At 41.3% G+C, this 26,416-nt stretch overlaps 1 protein-coding gene across 3 annotated transcripts in view; it reads right to left on the bottom strand.

Moving 5' to 3' along the window:
• OTUD7A (OTU deubiquitinase 7A) overlaps positions 1-26,416 on the bottom strand; it is a 408,641-nt gene that overhangs the window by 69,079 nt on the left and 313,146 nt on the right. For all 3 annotated transcript variants that reach the window (XM_073618877.1, XM_073618876.1, XM_073618878.1), the window contains 3 exons: positions 21,349-21,450; positions 17,553-17,680; positions 14,329-14,441 (listed from right to left, as the gene is read on the bottom strand). In XM_073618877.1, the coding sequence (XP_073474978.1) occupies positions 14,329-14,441; positions 17,553-17,680; positions 21,349-21,450 (343 nt within the window). The remainder of the gene's footprint in view (positions 1-14,328; positions 14,442-17,552; positions 17,681-21,348; positions 21,451-26,416) is intronic.

A 26,416-nucleotide genomic window follows, 5' to 3' on the forward strand; every position in this document is an offset into this window, starting at 1 on the left:
TGCCATCTTGGCATTTTATGGCTTCAAAACTGTTATAGGTAGTGAGGAGTGAAATCAAAAATTTACGCCCTTAGAAATCCCGAAGGCGGTGCTTGGTTTCGGGGCCCCGTACGCAGCTAGGCTCCCAAAAAGTCCCACACATGTGGTATCCCCATACTCAGGAGAAGCAGCTAAATGTATTTTGGGGTGCAATTCCACATATGCCCATGGCCTGTGTGAGCAATATATCATTTAGTAACAACTTTTTGTAAATTTAAAAAAAATTTTTTTTTGTTGTCATTATTCAATCACTTGGGACAAAAAAAAATAATATTCAATGGGCTCAACATGCCTCTCAGCAATTTCCTTGGGGTGTCTACTTTCCAAAATGGGGTCATTTGGGGGGGTTTTGTACTGCCCTGCCATTTTAGCACCTCAAGAAATGACATAGGCAGTCATAAACTAAAAGCTGTGTAAATTCCAGAAAATGTACCCTAGTTTGTAGACACTATAACTTTTGCGCAAACCAATAAATATACGCTTATTGACATTTTTTTTACCAAAGACATGTGGCCGAATACATTTTGGCCTAAATGTATGACTAAAATTGAGTTTATTGGATTTTTTTTATAACAAAAAGTAGAAAATATCATTTTTTTTCAAAATGTTCGGTCTTTTTCCATTTATAGCGCAAAAAATAAAAACGGCAGAGGTGATCAAATACCATAAAAAGAAAGCTCTATTTGTGGGAAGAAAAGGACGCAAATTCTGTTTGGGTACAGCATTGCATGACCGCGCAATTAGCAGTTAAAGTGACGCAGTGCCAAATTGTAAAAAAGTGCTATGGTCAGGAAGGGGGTAAATCCTTCCGGGGCTGAAGTGGTTAAAATAATTACAGTGCCATCATCCATATACAGAAATAGAAGGGACAATGTAAATTATACAGTGTGTGTTTAGTATCACCTTAACTGTAACTCTGATGAAGGGGGAGTTTCTTCTGGCCCCCGAAACACATTGGCTATTTTCTTAGTGTAAACCAGTAAATTAATTTAGACTCTTTTATCATTTGGTCTGGCTCCTTCCATTGAGGCATTTTTTTTTTAATTATTCCTAGTGTCTGTGAAAGCAACATAACACTAGATCAGCCTTTTACAACCAGGGTGCCTTCAAGTTTCTTCAGGTCTCTGCAGTCTGATTACATGCCAGAACCCAAACAGGAGTTCCCTCGATTAGCTGGGAGAGGCAGTCTGCATCCTGGGCTGATCACTCACATGTGATTGCTGCATGAGAGATTACATGCAAGTAGGCGGGATTAGGTGATTAGGTAGCTGCCAACCTACCACTGTTTTGAATTGCCTCTCACAGCTAGTCATCGAAACCCCTGCTGGAGTTCTCGCATGTATTTGGACTGAGGGTGCATTTGCAAGTGTGAATGCACCCTTAGGGTTGCAGAATCTGATGCTTGCAGGGAAAACAGTAGCAACGATGACTGCGGTGGAGTGGTAGTTTCCTAGAACTTAGGCTTCTTGCTGAACCGGCCGAGATATAAACCATGTATTGGTAGCCTGAATGTACCCAAGTAGAACAATCGATCAACTTGGGTACAATCAACCTATCAGATTTTAAATCTGATAATTGCTACAGGCTGTTATACTCGCTAGCAATAATCACTGTGCTCTACCAACGGGAAGTGCAAAACTGGAGAGTGCAAAATCTGGTGCAGCTGTGCTGGTAGCCAATCAGCTTTTAACTTCAGCTTGTTCAATTAAGCTTTGATAAAAGTCCTGGAAGCTGATTGGTTTTCTGCACACAGTCGCACCAGATTTTGCACTCTCCAGTTTTAGTAAATCAACCCCAATGGCTCCACGGGAGGAATCTGTGGTTGCAGGAAAGAAAATCGTTACATCTATACACAGCCTAAGGTCCAATGCAGCTGTTGTACTGGGTTAATCTTAGCATTCTAAAGCTTCTGACCCCAACCTATATTTTAAAAAAACCCCAGCCTTTGTTCAACCAAGTGCCTTGATAGCAAAAAAAAAAAAAAAAAAAAACACTCCACCAGCCTAAGTGGCCACTGTATTCAGTTTTTCTGTTTGCAGTTAATTTAAAACGTGTACAGGTAAAAGCTCCAACCTTCACTATTCTCCCTCCTAGATCTGTGGGTCTCAATATTATGTCTGAGCTTGCAAAGGCTTTCTCACACTGCAGCCAACTGTAAAGGCTCCCTACCATACAGTGTACACACAATGACATCATTGCTTCACCACAGATGGATAAGATAAATGTGCTCCTGATGACAAGAGCCTTGTCTTCTGGATCCCTATCATAAGGAATAACTTAAACTTGATAGTTTTTGGTCAACTTTAAACAGCAATTACAGGAAATAAGCGAAAGCATTAATAGCCCTTTTAAGAATTCAGTAAACTCTTTACTGTTAAAAAAAAAAAAGAATTCAGTAAACACAGCTGTGCTTAAAGTGGAAGATAAGGCTGACTATAACCTTATCCCGTGTCAGTGAGTGGTAGCTGCAGCGGCACCACCAACAGATGGCCATGTAAGCCTATGGGTGACATCACAGCTCTGGGAATTCACAGCTCCTGATCACATGACTGTACCAAAAAGGTAAGTACACATCTTTTTGTTACACAGGTCTGTTTTTAGGTCTTAATTTTGTTTTGTTTTTGTTTTTGTTTTTTTATACAAGGTATGCAGGATCGGTAAAGGAAAGAGGAAGTGAACATGTTAAAAAATAGTTAAAACATTTTAAAGCTGTATTTGGCCTTTCTTGGCTCCTAATTTTCCAGTCATCAACATGCTAGTAAAATTGTCAAATAAAATCCTTCCATTTTCAATACATTGCTTTTTCTAGACCTAGTTATGTCATCACTAGATCTCTGTGCTTCTCTATGCAATGTAGTCAGGCCATAACTGGATAGAGGGACTAGCAGGGAGGAGTTATGCAAATATTAAAATGCCTAATGGATGTATGCCTAAATGAGGAGGGTGCAGATCTGCTGGGAGTAAAGATGGCCAAAAAGTTAGAGGGGTTTTTAACTGCTTGCCAACCGGCTCACGCCGATATACATCGGCAGAAGGGCACGTACAGCCAGATGAACATACCTGTACGTTGCTCCTTAAGGAGCGGTTTGCAGGCGCGCACATGCCCACCGCGACCTCCGTGAGTATGATCGCGGGTCCCGCGGACCTGATGTCTGCGGGTATACCCGCAATTGTCTCACAGAGAGGAAGAATGGGTAAATTCTGATGTAAACAAGCAGTTCCCCGTTCTGCCTAGTGACACTGATCACCGCTCCCTGTAATCGTGTCACACATAGCTCATCCCCCCCACAGTTAGAATTAGAGGTCGACCGATATGGGTTTTTCTCTGGCCGATGCCAAAGCCGATATTTAGAAATCGCGGTGGCCGATGGCCGATATATGATGCCGATTTTTTTGGGCCGATATATTAGGCCGATTTTTTTTCTTTCCCTTCATCTCATAAAATCTAACAGTTAGACCCCTTTCACACTGGGGCGTTTTTCAGGCGCTTTTGGGCTAAAAATAGCGCCTGTAAAACGGCTCCCCTGCAGTCTCAGTGTGATATCCCGAGTGCTTTCGCACCTTCGGCGATGCGCTGGCAGGATGTTAAAAAAAAAGTCCTGCAAGCGGCATCTTTGGAGCGGTGTATACCGCTCCTCCACCACTCCTGCCCATTGAAATTAATGGGCACCGCTGCCGAAGCGCCTGCAAAGCGTTTCGGCAGCAGCGCTTCAGGGGCGCATTTAACCCCTTCTTCGCCCGCTAGCTGGGTTATAAGCGCCCCGCTAGCAGCCGAATAGCGCCGCTAAAATGATGGTAAAGCACCGCTAAAACTAACAGCGTTTTACTGTCAACGCATGCCCGATCCAGTGTGAAAGCAGCCTTAAGTAATAAGTGATACAGAAATTTTTTATATTTAAACATTTATTAAACAAAACAAACCTCCAATCAGTTCACTTGTATGTAGAATTTAGATTAAAAAAAAAAAACTATATCTTAAATATTAAATACACAAAAACAGATAATCAAAACTTTTGGACGAAAAAAATGGGCTAACTTTACTGCTTTTTTTTTTTTTTTTATTTCATTAGTGTATTTTTAAAAAAAAAAAATGCGTTTGAAAGGCTGCTGCGCAAATACCGTGTGACATAAAATATTGCAACAACCGCTATTTTATTCCCTAGGGTCTCTGCTAGAAAAAATATATATAATGTTTGGGGGTTCCAAGTGATTTTCTAGCAGAAAATACTGGATTTTTACTTGTAAGCAACAAGTGTCAGAAAAGATTTAGTCTTTAAATGGTTAAACTGAGAACTTCTCCACGGAGTTCAGTCTATTGATAAAAGAACCTGAAAGAGATACAAATGTATCTTCTTATCAGACTTGGCAGGCTGCCCAGAGGAGGAGAGAAGAAACCTTCAGACAACTTGCATTGACTTATATTACAGAAGTCATTTGCAAGTCCCGCTGAAGGTATAATCGGCTTTTTTTATCAGCATAATCAGCAAATGCCGATTAAGTAAAAAAAGCCAAATATCGGCCGATATATCGGTCGACCTCTAGTTAGCATCACTCCCTAGGAAACACTTAACCCCTACAGCGCCATCTAGTGGTTAACCCCTTCACTGCCAGTCACATTTACACAGTAATCAATGCATTTTTAATTGCACTGATCTGTATAAATGTGAATGGTCCCAAAATCGTGCCAAAAGTGTCCGATCTGTCCGCCATAATGTCGCAGTCACGATAAAAATTGCTGATCGCTGCCATTACTAGTAAAAAAAAAAAAAAATTAATAAAAATGGCATAAAACTAGCCCCTATTTTGTAGGCACTATAACTTTTGCGCAAACCAATCAAATGCTTATTGCGTTTTTTTTTTAGCAAAAATATGTAGAAGAATACGTATCGGCCTAAAACTGAGGAAAAAAAAATGTTTTTTTATATATTTTTTGGGTATATTTATTATAGCAAAAAGTAAAAAATAATGAGTTTTTTTCAAAATTTTCACTACTTTTAAGTTTATAGCGCAAAAAATAAAAACCGCAGAGGTGATCAAATACCACCAAAAGAAAGCTCTATTTGTGGGGAAAAAAAGGACGTCAATTTTGTTTGGGAGCCACGTCGCACGACCGTGCAATTGTCAGTTAAAGCGACGCAGTGCCGAATCGCAAAAAAGTGCTCTGGTCTTTGGGCAGCGAAATGGTCCAGGGCTTAAGTGGTTAAACTAGGCAACGGGGGGAGGATCCAGAGATAGAGATAATCAGCGCAGAACTTAGTCCATAGGGTAGTATTGGGGGCATTAGTGGTAGGTTGACTAAAGCACATAAACCCAAGGTAAGTATAGTAACAAGTCCTAGCTGCAATCTTGGAACACCCAACAAGAGGATAGTATTCGACCGGTCTAAACTACGTGGCATGTTCACTAATGCAGGAGCCTGTATATCAAGATGGGTGAACTAGAGTTATTGTTCTACGAGGAGGATTTGGATTTTGTGGAAATTTCAGAGAGTTGGTTCAACAGCTCTCATGATTAGTTGGAAACCATTGAAGGGTATACCCTTTATTGCAGGGATAGAGAGGGCAAAAAAGGGGGAGGGGTATGCCTGTATATCAAGAATAATGTACAAGTGAATGTGAGCGATGACATCAATAAGGGAGCTAGAGAGGAGGTGGAATCCTTATGGGTAGAGCTCCAAAGGGATGAAGCTAAGGGGAAAATAATACTGGGAGAATGCTATAGGCCCCATAACCTGAAGGAGGAGGGGAGGCGGACCTCCTTTCATAATTTGTATTAGCAGCAAGGATGAGAAGTGTTATCATAATGGGGGATTTTAATTATCCAGACATAGACTGGGCGGAGGGAACCACGCATTCATCTAAGGCTCGCCAGTTCCTAAATGTCTTGCAGGACAATTTCATGGGTCAGATGGTAGATGCACCATCTAGAAATAGCGTTACTAGATCTACAGATTACCAACAATACAGACCTGATCACGGATGTGGAAATTTGGGGCAATTTAGGGAACAGCGATCACAGGTCAATTGGCTTCAGTATAAATTACACAAATAGGAAACACAAAGACACTGAATTTCAAAAGAACCAACTTCCCTAAACTGCGAATCTTGCTAGAAGATATAAATTGGGATAAAATCTTAGGAACAAAGAACACGGAGGAAAAAGGTGTTCGCTTTAAGAGCATATTAAATAAGGGCATTAGCCAGTGCATCCCATTGGGTAATACATTTAAAAGAGTGAACAAAAGTCCTGGATGGCTTAACGCCAATGTAAAAATGCATATAAAAGCAAAAGAGAAGGCCTTCAAAAAATACAAGGTTGAGGGATCATCATCAGCATTCAAACTTTATAAGGAAAGCAACAAGATATGTAAGGGTGAAATTAGGGAGGCTAAGATAGAATGCGAAAGACACATAGCGGAGGAGAGAAATAAAGATCCCAAGAAATTCTTTAAGTAAGGAAACCGTAAAAAAGGTAGGACAGACCATACTGGCCCCATAAAGAATGAGGAAGGACATCTGGTTACAAAGGATGGGGAGATGGCGAAGGTATTGAATTTATTCTTCTCAACATGTCTTCACAAAGGAATCGGGGGGCTTCAGTAACCAAAGCTGCAGTGTTTATCCTCGTGACATATCACAGGAAGCACCCTCATGGCTAATAGAGGAGGACAGAATTAGACTTGGGAAACTTAACATTGATAAATCACCGGGATCGGATGGCTTGCACCCGAGGGTACTTAGGGAACTCAGTCAAGTAATTTCCAGACCATTGTTCCTAATTTTTACTGTCAGTCTACTGGCTGGAATGGTACAAGTGGACTGGAGAAAAGCTAATGTAGCACCAATAATTAAAAAGGGCCCAAAATACATCCTTGGGAATTACAGACCAGTTAGCCTAACATCAATAGTATGCAAGCTCTTGGAGGGGATGATAAGGGACTATATACAAGATTTTAGTAATGAAAACAGTATCATTAGCAGTAATCAGCATAGATTCATGAAGAATCACTCTTGCCAAACCAATCTATTAACCTTCTATGAGGAGGTGAGTTGCCATCTAGATAAAGGAAGGCCTGTAGACATGGTGTATCTGGATTTTGCAAAAGCATTTGACACAGTTCCCCATAAACGTTTACTGTACAAAATAAGGTCAGATGGCATAGACCATAGGGTGAGTACATGGATTGAAAACTGGCTACAATGAGGTTTAATGTAGAAAAATGCAAAATAATGCATTTGGGTGGCAAAAATATAAATGCAATCTGAGGGAATCTAGGCTCAGTAATGGCATGCAATGCCAAGCTGCTGCTAACAAAGCAAACAGAATATTGGCATGCATTAAAAAAAGGGATTAACTCCAGAGATAAAATGATAATTTTCCCGCTCTACAAGACTCTGGTCCGGCCGCACCTAGAGTATGCTGTCCAGTTCTGGGCACCAGTCCTCAGGAAGGATGTACTGGAAATGGAGCGAGTACAAAGAAGGGCAACAAAGCTAATAAGGGGTCTCGAGGACATTAGTTATAAAGAAAGGTTGCAAGCTCTGAACTTATTCTCTCTGGAGAAGAGACGCTTAAGAGGGGATATGATTTTAATTTACAAATACCATACTGCTGACCCCACAATAGGGATAAAAAAAATTTGCGGAAGGGAGCATAACAAGACACATGGCCACTCATTAAAATTAGAAGAAAAGAGGTTTAACCATAAGCTACGTAGAGGGTTCTTTACTGTAAGAGCGGTAAGGATGTGGAATTCTCTTCCACAGGTGGTGGTCTCAGCGAGGGGGCATCGATAGTTTCAAAAAGCTGTTAGATAAGCACCTGAACGATCACAACATCAGGGATATACAGTGTAATACTGACATATAATCACACACATAGGTTGGACTTGATGGACTTGTGCCTTCAATCTCACCTACTATGTCACTATGTCAGTCAGGAGATGTAAGCATTCCTAAGTAGGCTGAATTTGCATGCAGATTGCCATAGGTAATGCCCACGCATGATGCTGAGACTTCGTGATTAAAAGAACTGAAATCCAATATATTAAAGGGGAGGGCAAGAGATAGTCAGAGCTAGATGATGCTGGACGTCCTCCAGACAGGTAATGAGAGGCTCTATCTGAATTGCTGCAGCATCTAATGCTCACTTGTAGAAGATCAGAGTGTGCAGTGAAATCAGAATACACCTCTTCAGTGCGGGATAGGAGCAAGTACAACTGTGAAGGTAAAGCTGGAGTTCAGCTTTAAAGTGTTACTGAACCTAAAAGCATTTTTTACCTAAATGCATTGCTTACATTAAGTTAAAAAAACGTTTTCAGTTTCCCTGCGCCCCCCCCCCCCCCCTTCCCTGTGTGAAGGAGAAGAGAGGGGAGAAGAGATCAGCGATGTGCATGGCTGCATCTATTCTCCCCTTACATCCTCTTCACACAGCATTCGAGCAGCAGCCATTGGCTCTTGCTGCTGTCAATCATATGCAGTGAATAGTAATGCCCTGTACACACGGTCGGACTTTGTTCGGACATTCCGACAACAAAATCCTAGGATTTTTTCCGACGGATGTTGGCTCAAACTTGTCTTGCATACACACGGTCACACAAAGTTGTCGGAAAATCCGATCGTTTTAAACGCGGTGACGTAAAACATGTACGTCGGGACTATAAACGGGGCAGTGGCCAATAGCTTTCATCTCTTTATTTATTCTGAGCATGCGTGGCACTTTGTCCGTCGGATTTGTGTACACACGATCGGAATTTCCGACAACAGATTTTGTTGTCGGAAAATTTTATCTCCTGCTCTCCAACTTTGTGTGTCGGAAAATCCGATGTAAAATGTCCGATGGAGCCCACACATGGTCGGAATTTCCGACAACACGCTCCGATCGGACATTTTCCATCGGAAAATCCGACCGTGTGTACGGGGCATAAGTCCCGCTGTGTAAGTCTATGAAGCGCGGCTCCATAGACACACAGGTAGGGAGCAAGCACGCACTGTTTGTCCGCATAGCAAACTGCTTGGTATGGGGACACACAAAGAAGAGGAGGAGCCAAGATTGCCACCAGGGACCGAGAAGAGGAGGATCGGGGCCACTCTGAGCAATACCACTGCACAGAGCAGATAAGTATAACATGTTTGTTATTTTAATAAAAAAAACAAAACAAAAAAAAACAGACTTTAGTAACACTTTAAGTTTAGTTCTGCTTTAAATGCATTTGCATAAATTGGTTATTTTGACCAAGACAAGTACCATTCTTCAGCAATCCATGTGAAAACACAGGCCTGAAATCATACACACACACCTAGAGAGGCTGAATTTTAATCTAGGCATCTACTATTCTGTGGCACAGAGTGACATACAGAATTGCTCACAAAGCGGCACTTCTTCCCGTATGATTGTAATAATAACAATTTTTTTTATTCTAAGTAATTATGCTTGATTCACTGTAAAACATTGTTCGTTTAGCTGATGAGCAGTTACTGCAGTGCTGTTCATTTTCAATTTGCAGTGCAGATTAATCTGTATGCAGTCAGGCTTCCCTCGACACTTGCGCAAATGCCATTGAAAAAAATCTGCTCAATTCAATAGCTGCTAAATGAGTTTTACTCCAACATTCCTTGTGTGCTTTTAAAGTACCACTACTATTAACTCTCCCACATGTCAGGGGTTGTAATTCTTTGAAAGCAAAATATAGATTATGTAAGGAAGGTTGTTAGAGAATCATCTATACATGAAAGCATAATTTGCAATTTTCTAATCAGACTAAAGCCAGCAATATAACACATACGATTTTCTTTTCTGCAACCATAGGTTGCAGGAAAGAAAAACACTTGATTCCCCCATTAACACAATCAATAATTGCATGAAAAATCTGACAGGCTGGTTGTAGCCAAGTTGATCGATTGATCAACTTGGCTACAATCAGCCTGCCCATACATGGTTCGAATTTCAACCGGTTCAGCAGGGACGGATTCAAACCATCTATGGCCAGCTTTTAAGACTAACGTATTTATACAGATTACATCAGAATTCAGATTAATGTGAAAATATAATAATAATAATTTAAGGCTGGGCTTTGCCATGATAAATAATGCTTTACAGCAACCCTTTGCAATCTTATTTTCCCCAAAGGAATGCTTGAAATATTTTTTAGGGCTCAGGAAACCTCTTCTAAAATGAATTAATTGTGGGCCAGTGCCACAAATGCTCATCTTATAATGGTGGACAGAATGTCACCCTAGCTGGGTACCCACAGGCAGAAATTTGGCCAGTTCAGTAGGGACTTGCTGAATTTTAATCTATGTCTGGCCCTCCTTATTCAACAGAAGTCAATTGGTAGATCGACTTCTGTCAATTGGGATTGCTAAAAAAAGGAATTAGATCAGCCGCTCTTGATATAAACACTACATGGAAGCATGGGGTTAACATTAGCTTCTACAACACATTGCTCTGAAGCATTTTGCTGATCGTTCAGCTCTAGGGCTTAGTGCTGGATGCTGGGACACGCAGGAGCAGCTGATTCTAGGTGTCATTGTAAAACAGAGCTGGAACAAATATAACAGCACCATTTTAAAAAAGCAGCTAGGTTTCAAGTGATTAAACAGTTGGGTTATAATGGCACCGATTAAAGGTTGAGACATTGGCAAACAAAAACAAAAAGTTAAAGTAGAACTATAGGCAAAACTTTTTTTCCATTTTTAATAGAGCAATGGGGATAAATTATAACTCTTGTCAATTTTTTTTCCGCCAACTGTGTCTGATTGCCAAGATTTCCCTTCACTTCCTGTTGCATAGCCAAACAGGAAGTAAGAGGGAATGTCTGCAAATTGAGGGGATTCCTTGGGGACTCTCAGATCACCAAAATTAGTGTCTCCATTGGAAGACCTCCACGCTATTACTTTTCTGGGGACAACATAAAATTTTGGATTTTCTTTTACTTTCACTTTCAAGGATAATGGTAAACAGAGCAAATAGAGAGGGTGAATCTCCTTAAGGCTGGATTCACAACTATGCATTTTTTGTGTTTTTTGCATTTTGCAGATTTGGACTACAGTCCATTTAACATGGTTTCCTATGGAACATGTTCTGTAGTGCAAATCTGCAAAATGCAAAAAGCACTAAAAATGCATAGGTGTGAATCCAGCGTAATGGGGCACAAACAGCAATTACCCTGACAGGTGTTCTAATCAGGGCTTTTTTTTCAGGGGGAACTTGGTGGAACTCAGTTTCACCACCTCTGGCTCAGACCCTTTGGTGCCTGCTCACCACAATCACTTGTAAACACAGAAGTCTGGTTTCTGTGTTTACAAGTGACAGCTCTGCACTCTGTGTGGAACCCCCATGAACTTTGCACTTCTGATATTTAATGCCCCTTTAATACCCTTCTAATGTTTGTGAAATATGACCACACCCACTATTTGATGTGATTTGGAGGGTGTGTGTGGGGGGAGGGGTTTGGGGGGGTCGTGGTTGAGTTCCAGCACCTATTGTTTGAGAAAAAAAGCCCTGGTTCTAATCCCTCTCCACTCTATCCAAAACTTTAAAAAAAAGTTTTGCCTTTAGTTATACTTTAAGCCAGCCCCTGTTTAATCCCACCTGAAAGCCTTCAGTTTTATAAGCAAGCAGTACAACAGCCAATAACAGAGGGTTGGGACTTGTGTCCCTCAATGAACTTCAAGATTTCACAGCAATTACAAACATTTTAGCTTTTGTATTGTCTATTAAGGGATACAGGAATTCTTAAACAGTCGGGATTTCCAAAAACAATCCAACTGAGGGGTGGACAATAGCCTCCAAGAAATCCAACAGATGTGGAGATCATACTACAAAGAGTATCAGAAGGAATCGATACCTGAACAAAGGCTAGATGAGGAAGGGCCAAACCAAATATAGAAATTGCCATTACCAAGAAGCGGGCACCAGGGAACTGCTACCTGAAAGAGCAATGGGCCTTGATCAATGAAATGGAAGACCAAGCAATTATCACTAAATTACAGGTGGAACAACATACTACAACATACTGCGAGCAGGAGAAAACACAACCAACAACTAATGTGGTCAACAAGAAACTGTTTACTGAAAAAAACAAATCCCTAGGGGAAATTTGAGCAGACATATCATGTCTAATCAAAAACATCATTTGGTTAACTACAGGAAAAATGTAAAGTGCTGTCTTCTCTCCTCTGCCCTGGGTTGGGGTGGTCCCTCTGGGTCATTATGTACAAGGCGGGGGCCGCGGGACAATTAACCCAGCAATGTGAGTTGTGCTGACAACCCACAGAACTTCACGCTACACTGACAGATCTCCAGATCCAGCTCCCTTCACCCGCTGCCAGTTCTGATTCAGAGCCCTGCAAAACTCCATATGTGGACCTGACATAATGCAATCCTTAATGTGTAAATGATTTGTTTTATTTCTTATATTGCCAGTGGTTTTCTCTTGTTTTTTACACTCTCATTCATGAGAGAGCCTGTGATGTCTGGATGGGGAGGGAGGGGTGGGGCGAGGCTTGGATGGGGCTGCTTGAACAGGGACAAATAATGGTATCAGGAAATGCCTGTGTGCAGCCATATTCAGCTGCATAAAGCAACTGTCGGTAAAAGACAGGAAGGTTGGTGGATGTTCAGATTAGACAGTTTTTCTAATCAGACATTTAGCAATTCAAATAGTTCTTAGTATAAAAGTTTTTAATATTATCTACAGAAATAAGGGGTATTCTTTTCATTTTGACTGGCATTCCACTTTAAGCCTAGCCTACATAACCCATGACAGCGAAAGGAAGTCTGAACAGACATAGCATGTTCAGAGGAAAGATCAACCAGTCCAAAGCAGGTGGCTTAAGCTGAACGCTCCTAATCCTTGGCTGCAGAAAAAGGGAGGTCTATGATATGGAAGGTCGGTACCTGATTAAATGACTATCCGATAGCCATGGATGTTGGATAATGAAATATAAATGGAGAGAGGGAAAGCTCAATAAACTGGAAACATTTAGGGGTAGGGTGATCAACAACACCCTTAAAAAGGGAAGCAGGGATGAGGATATACTGCAATCATTTGTATGATAACATGACCAGAAGGACGAGTAGTAGTTCTTCCAATTAACACCTATAGGTGATAGCCACACAGCAAACCTGCCTAATCAGTTATTATTTATAGGATTCTAGGAATCATCCAGCCTACCCATGTAAAGAGTATAATCCTTCATCAAGGAGTGAGGGGTAAAAATCCCAGTGCCAGCACTCGGAATATTCACCTGACAGAGGATATAAAAGCGGAAGGTATCAAACAGATTTCCCCAAAGCCCGAAGGTCATCCACAAAAAGATGATTTATCTTAGGGAGATCAGGGCTCACGAAGGCCTCTGTACTTAAAATTCTCTTAGGGAGAATCTGCAACAGAGTTACAGTGTGTCCTGCCTGCTAACCATCCAGGGGAGTACAGACCTTCCAGAGATGGATACTTCCTTGCAAGGAAGATAGGAGGGGCACTTGCATGCAGTACCTTAACTCAGTGATGGCCAACCTTGGCACCCCAGATGTTTTAGAACTACATTTCCCATGATGCTCATGCACTCTGCAGTGTAGCTAAGCATCATGGGAAATGTAGTTCCAAAACATCTGGGGTGCCAAGGTTCGCCATCACTGCCCTAACCCTTCAAAATAGGGATTCTTAGATGAGGGGATCCAAAAGGCAATACTTTGATTCTAGGAAAGACCGTGTAGTCACGAATGTCATACTCAATACTGCCTAGCGTACAGAGTAGGTCACCCAATTGGTTACGAGTGAGTTCCCAAAGCTTTTGAGAGGTAAAGATCTTGCAGGATCCAGATGTTGTCCAACAGAGGTCAAGTCGGAATACCAACAACAGAGGGGTCCCCTGACAACTCAGAAACTTTGTTCTGGGGAACGAGATTTAAGGGGCAAGCAAGAAGTAAGTCCGTTAAGCAAGCAAGTTAGGGAAGTCCTCCCAAAAACGGCAATGGGACAATCCAGTCCAGTGACCACCCAGTCCAGTGAACAGCCTCTGGGACTTCTTGGTGCCTTGCCCAAAATTCAAACTCTCAATCTCAATGGAGAGACTGAAAGGGCCATAGACCACACAAGAAGGGGTATATCAACAGAAGACGGCGAGCTACTTCTGTTAATTAAATCTGAGAAATACACTTTAGACACTCAAGATAGCATTAGAAGATTCAGGTTTTAGATTATAGTGTTGGGATGATTTATTTTTTTTACAATGTATTCATTTTTCTACATAATGTTATTTCAAATATGTATTAGTTAAAACTTACCCACCACCAGAGCCTCCATTCTTGCTGAAGTGTGTCCGAGGCTCACTAGATGCTAGTTTGAGAAGCTCGTTCCACTCTCTCTCCCATTCATCCTCTGTGTAAACCAGTCCAGACTGTACAAAGGAAAAAATAGACATAATTTTTAATACATATACTTTTTTTTAGTTCTGGCTAGTCGCACTAGACAGAACTGTTGAATTTTTTAGTGTGGTACAGTGTCTAGAATGAAAGCATTGAATATTATGTGCGGCCTTTGGTGATATCAGGGGCCACACGTGAGGCCTACTCCATAAAGCGGACCTCCAATGGTTCACATACATCTTCGAGAAAATTCCAGAAAAAACTGCAGAGATCTTTTAGGAAGCAAAGTTCCCTAATGAAGATTAGTGATGCCCATACATGACCAGAGCCAACCAGCCAATGCATTTATGATTTCCACAATTTATTCAAACTGAGTAGAACACAATAAAACTAAATACAATGACCGACTGAGCCAAATTCAGGCAATCATGAGCAGCATTCTACTTTCAATTGATACCTAGCTTAAAAGGTTAGTTTGTGTTCAAGATAGATTGATTTTAAAGTGTCACTAAACCCTGCAACTAAAAACAAGCTTCCGATCGAGCATTATATAAAAAGACTATTTTTTGAATCAGCAAACAGTGCTTACTTTTTCAGAATACTGGTTATCCCCTCACTGTGCTATCCCTGCTATTCCCACACTTTCTGTTTTGTGTTATAAGCAGTGCAAGTGCACGTGTATTATATAAACGTGCACCGCTTTACACAGACTTCATCTCCCAAGATTCATTGCCATGCTGCAAGGGTGGATCAGTGATTAATGGACTGCATTTCTCACTGCAGATTTTATGTTATGAACGGGAGAGATTACTAAACTGGATGTAGTCTATAGTGGGAGTGCAGCAAGGAGGGTGGCTACATCCTACCGATAGTAGCCAACCTCATAAAGGAAGTCAGCTGAGCAGGATCATTTCATATATATTTCTTCATATACAATATGACATTGGTATTTATAGGTATGTAGATGAGCATTTATGTAGGCAAGGAATATTACATTTTTTTTTTTGACTGGGTTTAGTGACACTTTAATGACCAAGACGTGGCATGAAATCCACTAATGATCACACAAATTTGTTTGTGTTTTTTTATTTATTTAATAATTTTTTTATGGGATTGTATTTTTTTTTGGTTGAGCTTGATGGACTTTTCTTTTCTTTTTTCAACCTGACTAACTATGTAACTATGTATATGGCCAATTCAAAAAATACCACGTGCTATAAATCCACATTTTCGTGGTTTAAAAATGACTTTTAGTTATATTGTATCCAAGCTCCCATTTTCCACACTAATATACCGCACTCTCTTACTAAACATCTATATTCTTTTTCTGCTTAAAATAACTTTTTGGAGAAGTGGAAAAGCAATATATAATTTTGGTCATCATTCAAATTTCCTATGTTAACTTTATGCTGGAGGGCAGCAGTTCATCTTGGCCTCATGTTCGCTGCTGCTGGTAAACAGATGTTTTGGAGCAGTTGGGCATTTTTTTCAACTGTTCCTGAACTCTCCTCTATGTTATCTTATTAGTACATGTATACCAGCTTGTTTATAGTTGTCTCTAGGCAGGTGAGTTTAGAGGCCTCTTTTGGAAAGCAAAAAAATGAGTTCAGACGCTGAGTTTAGAGGCATTTCAAGCGCCAAACGCTTCTAATTGTGGTAACTCGCATTTAGCCGCATTTCATTTACAGGCGTTTTTCATTGTTGGCTAGTTTGAAAAAAAATTAAAGCAAATGCAAACGCGTCAAAACGCTGCTAAATGCTGCAAAACAGACGTTTTAAACATGGGTTACTATCTGTCAAGGTACATCGTTTAGGAGAGGTTGCAAAAATGTCCCGTGTACATTAAGCCTAAGCGTTCCTAAAGAGGAACATGTAAGATTTGGGAAAAAGACAATTTTCATCACATGCTGTTGTTTGCAGGGGGGGGGGGGGGTGGAAGAGAGGATGAGACAGGCAGAGGAGAGAGACACACAGGCAGAGGAGAGAGACAGGCAGAGAGTGAGACACAGGCAGAGAGAGAGACACAGGCAGAGAGACACAGGCAGAGAGACACAGGCAGAGAGAGAGAGACAGGCAGAGAGAGAGAGACAGGCAGAGAGAGAGAGAGAGAGAGGCAGAGAGAGAGACACAGGCAAAGAGAGACACAGGCAGAGAGAGAGACAGGCAGAGAGAGAGAGACAGGCAGAGAGAGAGAGACAGGCAGAGAGAGAGACAGGCAGAGAGAGAGAGACAGGCAGAGAGAGAGACAGCAGAGAGAGAGAGACAGGCAGAGAGAGAGGCACAGGCAAAGAGAGACACAGGCAGAGAGAGAGACAGGCAGAGAGAGAGAGACACAGGCAGAGAGAGAGACAGGCAGAGAGAGAGACAGGCAGAGAGAGAGACACAGGCAGAGAGAGAGACAGGCAGAGAGAGAGACAGGCAGAGAGAGAGACAGGCAGAGAGAGAGACAGGCAGAGAGAGAGACAGGCAGAGAGAGAGAGAGAGAGAGAGAGAGAGAGAGAGGCAGAGAGAGAGGCACAGAGAGAAAGAGATTGGCAGAGCGTGAGAGAAAGACTCCATAGTTAAAGCACACTGCTCTCTCTTCTCACAGAGTGGCTGAAATAGTTAATAATTTATATGTTTTCCCTGCATTGTGGACATTTGGGAGGGTCTCCTGAGGTTATCTTTAAAAAACTTCTAACCTCAACTGCTGATAACTGCTGCTAAACTCAGTATGTAAAATCTGTTAAACTGAGGTTTTTCCTCAGATTTCCTTCTGAATAGAAGAGGTTTTCAACTGCCCCATGTACATGGAAATACCAAGGGAATGCTGTTTAATCATTATCACTAACCCCATTCTTGATAACTGTGATATTGTTTGCCTTTCCAAGAAAATCATATTAAACAATGGTGGTTTTGAGGGTTATCTCAGGGTAACCTTGGCAGGACTTCAAGAAGACTCTAGAGTGTTTTGCCATGAACCAATGAAAAAAGTGAAATGCAGACTACCAGAGCCTAATTAGGGTATATTGTAAGATCAGAAGTTTGTTGCTCTGGACAGGTATCAGCATGTAACTCATGTGACAGCAAAGTGATCATAACAAGGTACTTGAAAATATCTTTATGTGCTCAGCAGCAGGAGTTAAACAGCCAGACACTAATACCTCCTTGTTCTGCTGCGTCTGCTGCCACCTCCATCTCCTCTTCAGTGCCTCCCTCTCTGCTCCACTTCTCATCATGGTATAAAGAGCTTTCCTTAGAACAAGGTCTCGGTCATGAAATCCCCACATCCCTAAGAGACAAGACACAAGCAGTGAAGCAGACAACGTGCTGATAACTACAAAGCCTGATCTATCGGGGAAACCAAGAAGGGCAAGGATCTAACTGTTCCCTCTTTGATGAAAGTATTAGGTGTGAGTGTTATCTTGTGAACCAATAAAAGAAATATGAATTGTGTTTAAATAACAGTGTATCAAGTATGAACAGTTTACAGAAATGAAGCTATCTTCAACTGGTTATACAATAATACCAAAAGAAAAACACAGTGAGAAAAAAACAAACCAAAGAAACCAATAAGAAATCAACTTTCAACAGTTTAAACCAGTGGTCTCCAAAATGCGGCCTGCGGGGCAAATGTGGCCCTTTGCTAGCTTTTATCCAGGCCTTGGGATACTATTTCTCCCACTGAAACCAACAATGAAACACCATTCCTTTCACTGACACCGAGAGTGGGGCATCATTCCTCCCATTGACACCAATGATGGGGCACTATTCCCCCCCCCCCACTGAAATTCATGGGGTACTATTCCTCCCACGGATACCAACAATGTGGCACCACACCTCCAACTGACACCAACAATGGGGCACTATTCCTTCCAACAACACTAACAATTGGGCACCCCACTGATACCAACAAGGGGCACTATTTCACATTCTACTGACCACAGGCATTGTTAAATTCTTTTACTCCAATCACCAAGAGACCTTGTCTACTCCCACTGGCATGGGGCATTTTCTTCTCCCACTGGCGAAAGTTTGGCACCCCTAAAGTATGAAGGACAGTAAACTGGCCCTTTGTTTAGAAAGTTTGGAGACCCCTGGTTTAGACTAATGAATGAAAATACTGCATCTACAGCTCACTGTACATTTGTGTGATGGTCAAGGAGAAGAATGTTCCTTACATTTGTAATCAGTATGAATAATCCCGCTATTACACATAGCTAGAAAGATCATCAGTTTCAGTGGCAACCTATTTGAGTATCATAAATTGCTAATTGCTCATGGAACCCCTAGCAACCTCTGGAAGAACCTGAGTTGAAAATGCCTGATCTAAACTAAATGTGCATGCACTTTCACTGAGCAAATTGCTATGCAACCTTTTTGTAAATACACCCCATTGTGATAGTATTATTTACATCAAGTTGCTCTATATTAAATGTGTATCTAAAAACACACTGATCAAACTATATATTCCCTTTAATCTCCTTATATAAATATAAGCATATAAATATGCTTATATGTCTTGGATATGGAAATATATTTTAAGCAGCAGACAAATCTTATTATAGACACACGTACACTATATTGCCAAAAGTATTGGGACGCCTGCCTTTACACGCACATAACCTTTAATGGCATCCCAGTCTTAGTCCATAGGGTTGGCTGTCCACAAGGTTTAGGAGTGTGTCTATAGGAATGTTTGGTCATTCTTCCAGAAGCACATTTGTGAGGTCAGGGGTCAGACACTGATGTGGACAAGAAGGCCTGGCTCGCAGTCTCCAAAGGTGACTAATTGGGTTGAGATCAGGACTTGGGTCGGGTTGGGCAGGCCAGTCAAGTTCCTCCAACCCAAACTCGCTCATCCATGTCTTTATGGACCTTGTTTTGTGCACTGGTTTGCAGTCATGTTGGAACAGGAAGGGGCCATCCCCAAACTGTTCCCAAAAAGTTTGGAGCATGACATTGTCCAAAATGTCTTGGAAAACAACCCCACGCCATAATCCCCCCTAGACCAAATGATTTGGACTAGTGCACAAAGCAAGGTTCATAAAGATATGGATGAGCGAGTTTGGGGTGGAGGAACTTCACTGGCCTGCACAGAGTCCTGACCCAAACCTGATAGAACACCTTTCGGGATGAATTCGAGCGGAGATTGCAAGCCAGGCCTTGTCGTCCACATCAGTGCCTGGCCTCACAAAAGGGCTCCTGGAAGAATGGTCAAGCATTCCCATAGACACACTCCTAAACCTTGTGGACAGCCTTCCCAGAAGATTTGAAGCTGTTATAGCTGCAAAGGGTGTGCCAACTTAATATTGAACCCTACGGACTAACACTGGGATGTCATTAAAGTTCATAAGTGTGTAAAAGGCAGGTGTCCCAATACTTTTGGTAATATAGTGTACATATTTAACTTACAGATTTGGCTAGTATAGTAAATAGTAAGAGGTGAGTAACAGGTGCCTGTACCTCCATCATAATAACATTTGCATCTTGACAGCACATATAATGGGTTTAGACAAGTCTAGCAGACAGTAACTTAGCAGATCAGAATAGGATATTAGCAGGCTAGCAGGTCAGGATGGGATGTTAGCAAGAAAACAGATCAGTACATGATGTTAGAAGGGAAGCCAGTCAGAATGGGATGCTGGCAGGTCAGGATGAGATGACAACAGGGTAACAGGTTAGGATGGGATGTTAGCAGGGCAGTAGGTCAGGATTGGACGTTAGCTAGAAAACAGATCAACTGTGATGGGATGTTTGCAGGGCAGGATGGGATGTTAGTAGGATAACAGGTCAAGAAGAGATGACAGCAGAGTAACAGGTTAGGATGGAATGTTAGCAGTGTAGCAGGTCAGGCTAATGTTAGCAGGAATGCACATCAAATGGTATGTTAGCAAGGCAAACAGATTAGAATGGGTTGTTAGCAGAGTAGCAGGTTAGGATGCAATGTTTGTAGAGTAGTAGGTCAGAAAGGGATGTTAGTAGGGTAGCAGATTACTCATGCCTTCCACACTCATTCTATTTTCAGGCAATTTCATGAGGGTTAGGGCTTTGCCATAGACGGTAGTAAGATGACCATGTTAGCTGTTGGTAGAGTTATAGGGGTTAAGGATGTTAAAATCACTGTTTAATAAATAATATAGTATTCACAAATAAATTTTGTTCATTATTGGACAGAATTGTAGGACAAATGTAAATTGCTTTGTAAATGTAAAGCACTCTTTGTAAAGCCAAAAGAAAGAAATTCCGCTCCAGACAAGAGTTCCTTGAGACACACGCCTTGATAAGGCTCACAGGTGCAGGCTCCTTTATTTGTGAATTAAAATCCAAAACAGTCAGTCCATGCTATGCAGAGGTAGAGGCAAATAGCTTACGCATTTCACACCATGAGTTGGTGCTTAATCATAGCTGATGATAGCTATAATTAAGCACCAACTCACGGTGTGAAACGCGTAAGATATTTGCCTCTACCTCTGCATAGCATGGACTCACTGTTTTGGATTTTAATTCACAAATAAAGGTGATATATCGGTGTGTGGTCATCAAGGATTTTTTCTTGCGCTTTGCAAAGCGCTTTGAGAAACTACCTATAAAAAATATATGCTATATATATATATATATATATATATATATATATATATATATATATATATATACAGGCATACCCCACTTTTAAGTACACAATGGGGTTTATTTACTAAAGCTGCAAAATGCTAAATCAGGCTCACTTCTGTATAGAAACCAATGAGTTCCCAGGTTTTATTACCAAAGCTTAACTGAACAAGCCAAGGTTAGAAGCTCATTGGTTTCTATACAGAAGTGAGCCTGATTTTGCACTTTCCAGCTTTAGTAAATAAACCCCATTGTGTACTTAAAAGTGGGGTATGCCTGTATAAGCCCTATATAAAAAAAAAATCCTTTTTAGTTTTATTATTATTATTATTACTACTCATCTCCTACCTAAAGAAGCAGCATGAAGTAGACAGTTTCCATCTCCGGTTGTTGCTAAAGGCAGAAGACGTTTGCAGCTTGAGCATGTTGTAGACCACCAGTTCAGCCTCCCTGGGATAAAAGGAGAGAATGTTACCAGAAGGAACGGCTTGGCAATGCCCAGGTTTCTGCAGGATCAGACTTTCCACTGATGTCTAATCATTTGATCAGAGAACTTCTACAGAGAACTGTCACTTGTGAATTGAAAATATTTCTTGTCTTCTTTATACTGTATAAAGTGGTCGATCTAAAAAAATGTCAGTTGGACTGTTTTGGGTATTTATCTATAGGTAAAGGTAGATAAGGTAAATCCCCACGTCAGCCAAAAAATAATAACAATAATTTTTTAGTTCTGGACAGGATGTAGGAATCTCTGGCTGCTTTTATTTCTTATATAAGGGTTAGTAATTGGTGTTAAAAAGTAACAAGTACATTGTAGATGGTGAGTCTATGAAAACCCACTTCACAGGCACTACCCAGCATTATAAAGGACATAGGCAGACAATGTAAACAAAGCTGTGGCTGTCTTCCAGAGGAAAGTAGTTGGGTTGAGGGGTTTTACAAGAAAGAATAGGTCATAGGGGGTTAGGGTACTTTTACTTAAAGCACCCTTATTCTTTAAAAAGAAACAAGCAACTACAGGCTTATGTATGAATCCACTTTTACCCCCTTCCTGCCCAGGCCAATTTTCAGCTTTCAGCGCTGTCACACTTTGACTGATAATTGCGGGGTCATGCAACACTGTACCCAAACTAAATTTTAATCATTTTGTTCATACAACTAGAGCTTTCTTTTGGTGGTTTTTAATCACCACTGTTTTTTTTTTTTTCGTTTCTGTTATCAAATTTTGCAAATAAATAATTGTTCTTCATAAATTTAGAGCAAAATGTATTCTGCTACATTTCTTTGGTGAAAATAACCCAAATCAGTGTATATTACTTAGTCTGTAGAAAAGTTATAGAGTTCACAAACTATGGTATTTATCTGAAAATTGATCAATCCTGATGTACTGACAGACAGAGTTCCGACGGAATTACGCTCAAGCCGTCTTGCATACACACGGTCACACCAAATTCCGACCGTCCAGAACGCGGTGACGTACAACACGTACGACGGGACTAGAAAAAGGAAGTTCAATAGCCAATAGCCAATAGCTTCCGTCTTGTACTTGCTTCAGAACATGCGTCGTTTTTGGTGCGTCGGAACAACATACAGACAAGTGTTTTTTCCGATAGTAATTTGTTCCGTCAGAAAAATATAGAACATGTTCTCTATCTAAGTCCGTCTGAATTTTCGACGGAAAAAGTCCGATGGGGCATACACATGGTCGGAATATATGATGAAAATCTCCCATCAGACTCTTTCTGTCGGAAATTCCGCTCGTGTGTAGGCGGCATCAGAGCTTGCTACTGCTAAGTCCTATCTCCCCACATTCCTTTTGGCCCACTACAAAAGGTTGCCTCAGTGGTCAATAGGGATGTGCAGGAGGCAGGAAGGAGCAGTCAGGCCAGCACACTATGAGGAAGTGCCGAGTCTTCGCTGTCAGAGCGCTCATTATTTGCTTGTAACTGCAGGTTTTTCAGGTTACTGCAGGTACCTCTAGATGTCTGCACTTTATACCTAAAGCTGTTTTTTTTTCTTTTGGAGATAAAATATCTTTTAGAACTGTGATTAGGTTTTCCTATAGGTGTTCAGCTGCTTTCTTTGCTAGTACGTATGCACTTTAAATATTGTGCATCCCTATCTGTTTATAACTGTCCATGGCAGTACATCTTTCAGTGCTAAGCCTGCAGTAAATTGAAGTCTGATTGGTTGCTAAGGGTTAAGCTGACCATACACAGTTGATCATTTGATGTTTGTCAGATCTTTTTCTTGCCATCTAAGTCAACTAATTTCATTTGAAAGTCCTTAAAATTTCGTTCAGACCTGTTATTTGAATGGAATGCCAGATGTGTTAAATGAATCTCATTACAATATGTGCGATTTTTTTCTTTACGAAAACCACATTTACAGTTCGAATTTTGTTTCTTCGAAAAACAATTTCCATCCCGCTCCTTCAAATTTCTAAAAAGTCAAAAACGAGTATTTGGTTGACCCAATGACCATTAAAAATGCGAAAAAAAAACACTTTGAAAACGTAAGTCTTCAAAAAAAATTCTACCAGTGTATGGCCAGCTTTACTGCCCTTGGCACATCGTCCCTTTCCTTTGTCTCAGTACTCTGCATGCAATATGGTGTTGGGTTGTACTGGGACTGTGTACAGATCAATAAGTAATTTCTTTCTGTGTGGTTAAAGTAAAGACCTGCTATAAAACTTGCAAAGCCCTAGATACAAATTGTTTCCTATAATCTGGTCTACATTTAAATCCATTTATAATTTCTGAAGTGGAAGGAAGCAATCAATACTTTTGCTGCTCAGGCATGTGATTCTCAGGTTCAAGAAATACAAAATATTGTTGAATTTCTCTGTGATTTTCTCTCTCAGCTGAGGAAGAGACGGATGTCCAGGATACGGACTGTGGCATAGTTCAACCACAAATCATTTCTAGACCTGCACTTACACCTAAATATGTGGTGTTCTTATTGAAGGAAATAGTTCTCTTCAGGGCAAACATTCCATAACAAAGTGATTAAAGCAGAATTCCAGGACTAACCCTTTCTGCAAACTTACATAGTATTTACTGTATATCTCATATCTGGAGGGCTGTTGGGGATGCTGAAAATCACTGTTGCAGTCCACACTACATACAGTTATGGTCGTGATCTTCCAAGTGCTGCTCCAGCGGCTTCCACTCTGCACACTGAACACAGGGGGTCGCTTACTTGGCACTGCTGCCATGCAGAGAACATCCAATCAGAGAGCGCCTTGTATTAATTGAAAAAAAAAATTGCAAGCTGTTTGTTTGATTGCCAGCGGCACCAAGCAAGTATGCAGTGTGTAGAGGGTAAGCTGCAGATGATCATGACTATCACTGTATGTAGCATAGACTACTACAGTGATTTTCAGTTTCCCCAACAGCCATAAGGATATCAGATATGGATACTAACATCCAGCCAAGTTGGCTTAAAGCGGTTGTAAACCGCTGCAGTAAAAAAGAAAAAAACTTTACCCTATAAGACAATTGCATAATGTGCTAGTATGCATCACATACTAGCGCATTATGAAATACTTACCTTAGAACGTAGCCCTCGAGCGGCACACTGTCACCTGACATCACAGGACACTTTTTCTTTTTCTTTTTTTTTTTTTTAAATAAAGGAATTGTCAAGAACTGTCTATTGTGGTTTTTACTTTTTGACCCTTTTTTAGGTACCCCTACCCATTCAGATAGGGGGGCCAGGATCTGGGGGCCCCCTTGTTAAAGGGGGCTTCAAGATTCTGATAAGCCCCCCACAACCACCGGGCCAGGGTTGTGGGGACAAGGCCCTTGTCCCCCTCAACATGGGGACAAGGTGCTTTGGGGGGGGGGACACCAATGTACCCTCTCCATGTTGAGGGCAAGCAGCCTGGTATGGGTCAGGAGGGGGGGGTGCTCGCTCATCCCCCCCTTTCCTGGCCTTCCAGGCTGCTTGCTCGGATAAGGGTCTGGCATGGATTTTAGGGGGGACCCCACACCAATTTCTTTTAAAATTTTGGCATGGAGTTCCCCTTAAAATCTATGCCAGACCCAAAGGACCTGGTATGGATATTGGGGGGGGGGGACCCCATGCTGTTTTTTTTTTTTACATTTTGGTGTGGAGTTCCCCTTAAAACCCATACCAGACGACAATTTTTTCCTTGATTTTTCATCTATATTGCCGGGAGCGGGCAATACATTACAGCCGCGAGCAAGTTTAAATGACATTTTTTCCTTTAGACATGTCATTTTCCTGAGGCACTGTTCTACACATCACACAGATGTGACACTTTACAGGCAGACTAAGGGGACCCCTAGGTGCGATATTTAAAGGAATATTTCATTATTATTGTTTCACTTTAAGCATTTTTAAAATCACTGCTCCTAAAAAAATGGTAGTTTTGAAAACTTTTTTTGCATTGATACATGTCCCCTGGGGCAGTACCTGGGTCCCCATACACTTTTTATGGCAATAACTTGCATATTGTGTGCAATATTGCCGCGGCACCCCTGGCGACTCTTTGGTTCTAAAGCCTTAAGGTTTTTCACCATAATGCATTGTATGCATTAAGGTAAAAAAACCTATGCCACAGGAACCCCTCAACCAGCCCCCCTATACTTACCTAAGCCCGATCTAGATCCAGCTCTGTGCTCAAGAGCTGCAGGTCTCTCCACTTTCTACCTCCTCACATGGCATATTGATAGCCATTGGCTCCATTGGCTCCCGCTGCTGTCAATCAAACTCTGTGATGAGGGAGCAAGTGGCAGGGCTGTGCTGTCTGTGTCTATAGACACAGGTAGCGTGGCTCAAGATCGAGCTCCCGCACGAGTGCCTCCATAGAAAATGACTTTCAATGTGGGCAATCGCCAAAGAGGAGGTGCCAGGGGCACTGGTGGTGGACCCCAGAAGAAGATTGGGGCTGCTCTGTGTAAAACTATTGTGCAGAGCAGGTAAATATGACATGTTTATCATTTTAATTAAAAAAAATAATAAACAAAGCTTTACAATCACTTTAAGTGCTGGCTGTTATGCTTATTCAGTGAGAGGGTTAGTGAGTCCTAAGGTCAAAGTATAGGCATGAAAGCCATGCTACTAACCTGTCTTTTTAGAAGGTCAGCAAAGGCAATCTATGAATTTCTACCACAAAGGTTTTCCTGGGTTACCGAGTCACATTAGATAAAGCTCAACTTCAAATGCCAGCATCAAAGCAATTTATGATTGGAGGCTTTTTTTAATATCAAACAATTCATGTTAAAGTAGCTTTTCAGTCAAATCCTAACTATGCCTAAACCTGCTCCCATTCCCATTCTAAGCCTATACTAACTAACCCATAAAGCAAAGAAGTCTATTACCTTATTCTGAGGGCACCCCAGTCCAGTCACACGATCTCTCCAGCGGCTGGCTTTAGTGAAAAAGAGAG

Source organism: Aquarana catesbeiana, linkage group LG03, assembly GCF_042186555.1.
Source record: "Aquarana catesbeiana isolate 2022-GZ linkage group LG03, ASM4218655v1, whole genome shotgun sequence".
In the NCBI taxonomy this organism is placed as follows: Eukaryota; Metazoa; Chordata; class Amphibia; order Anura; family Ranidae; genus Aquarana; species Aquarana catesbeiana.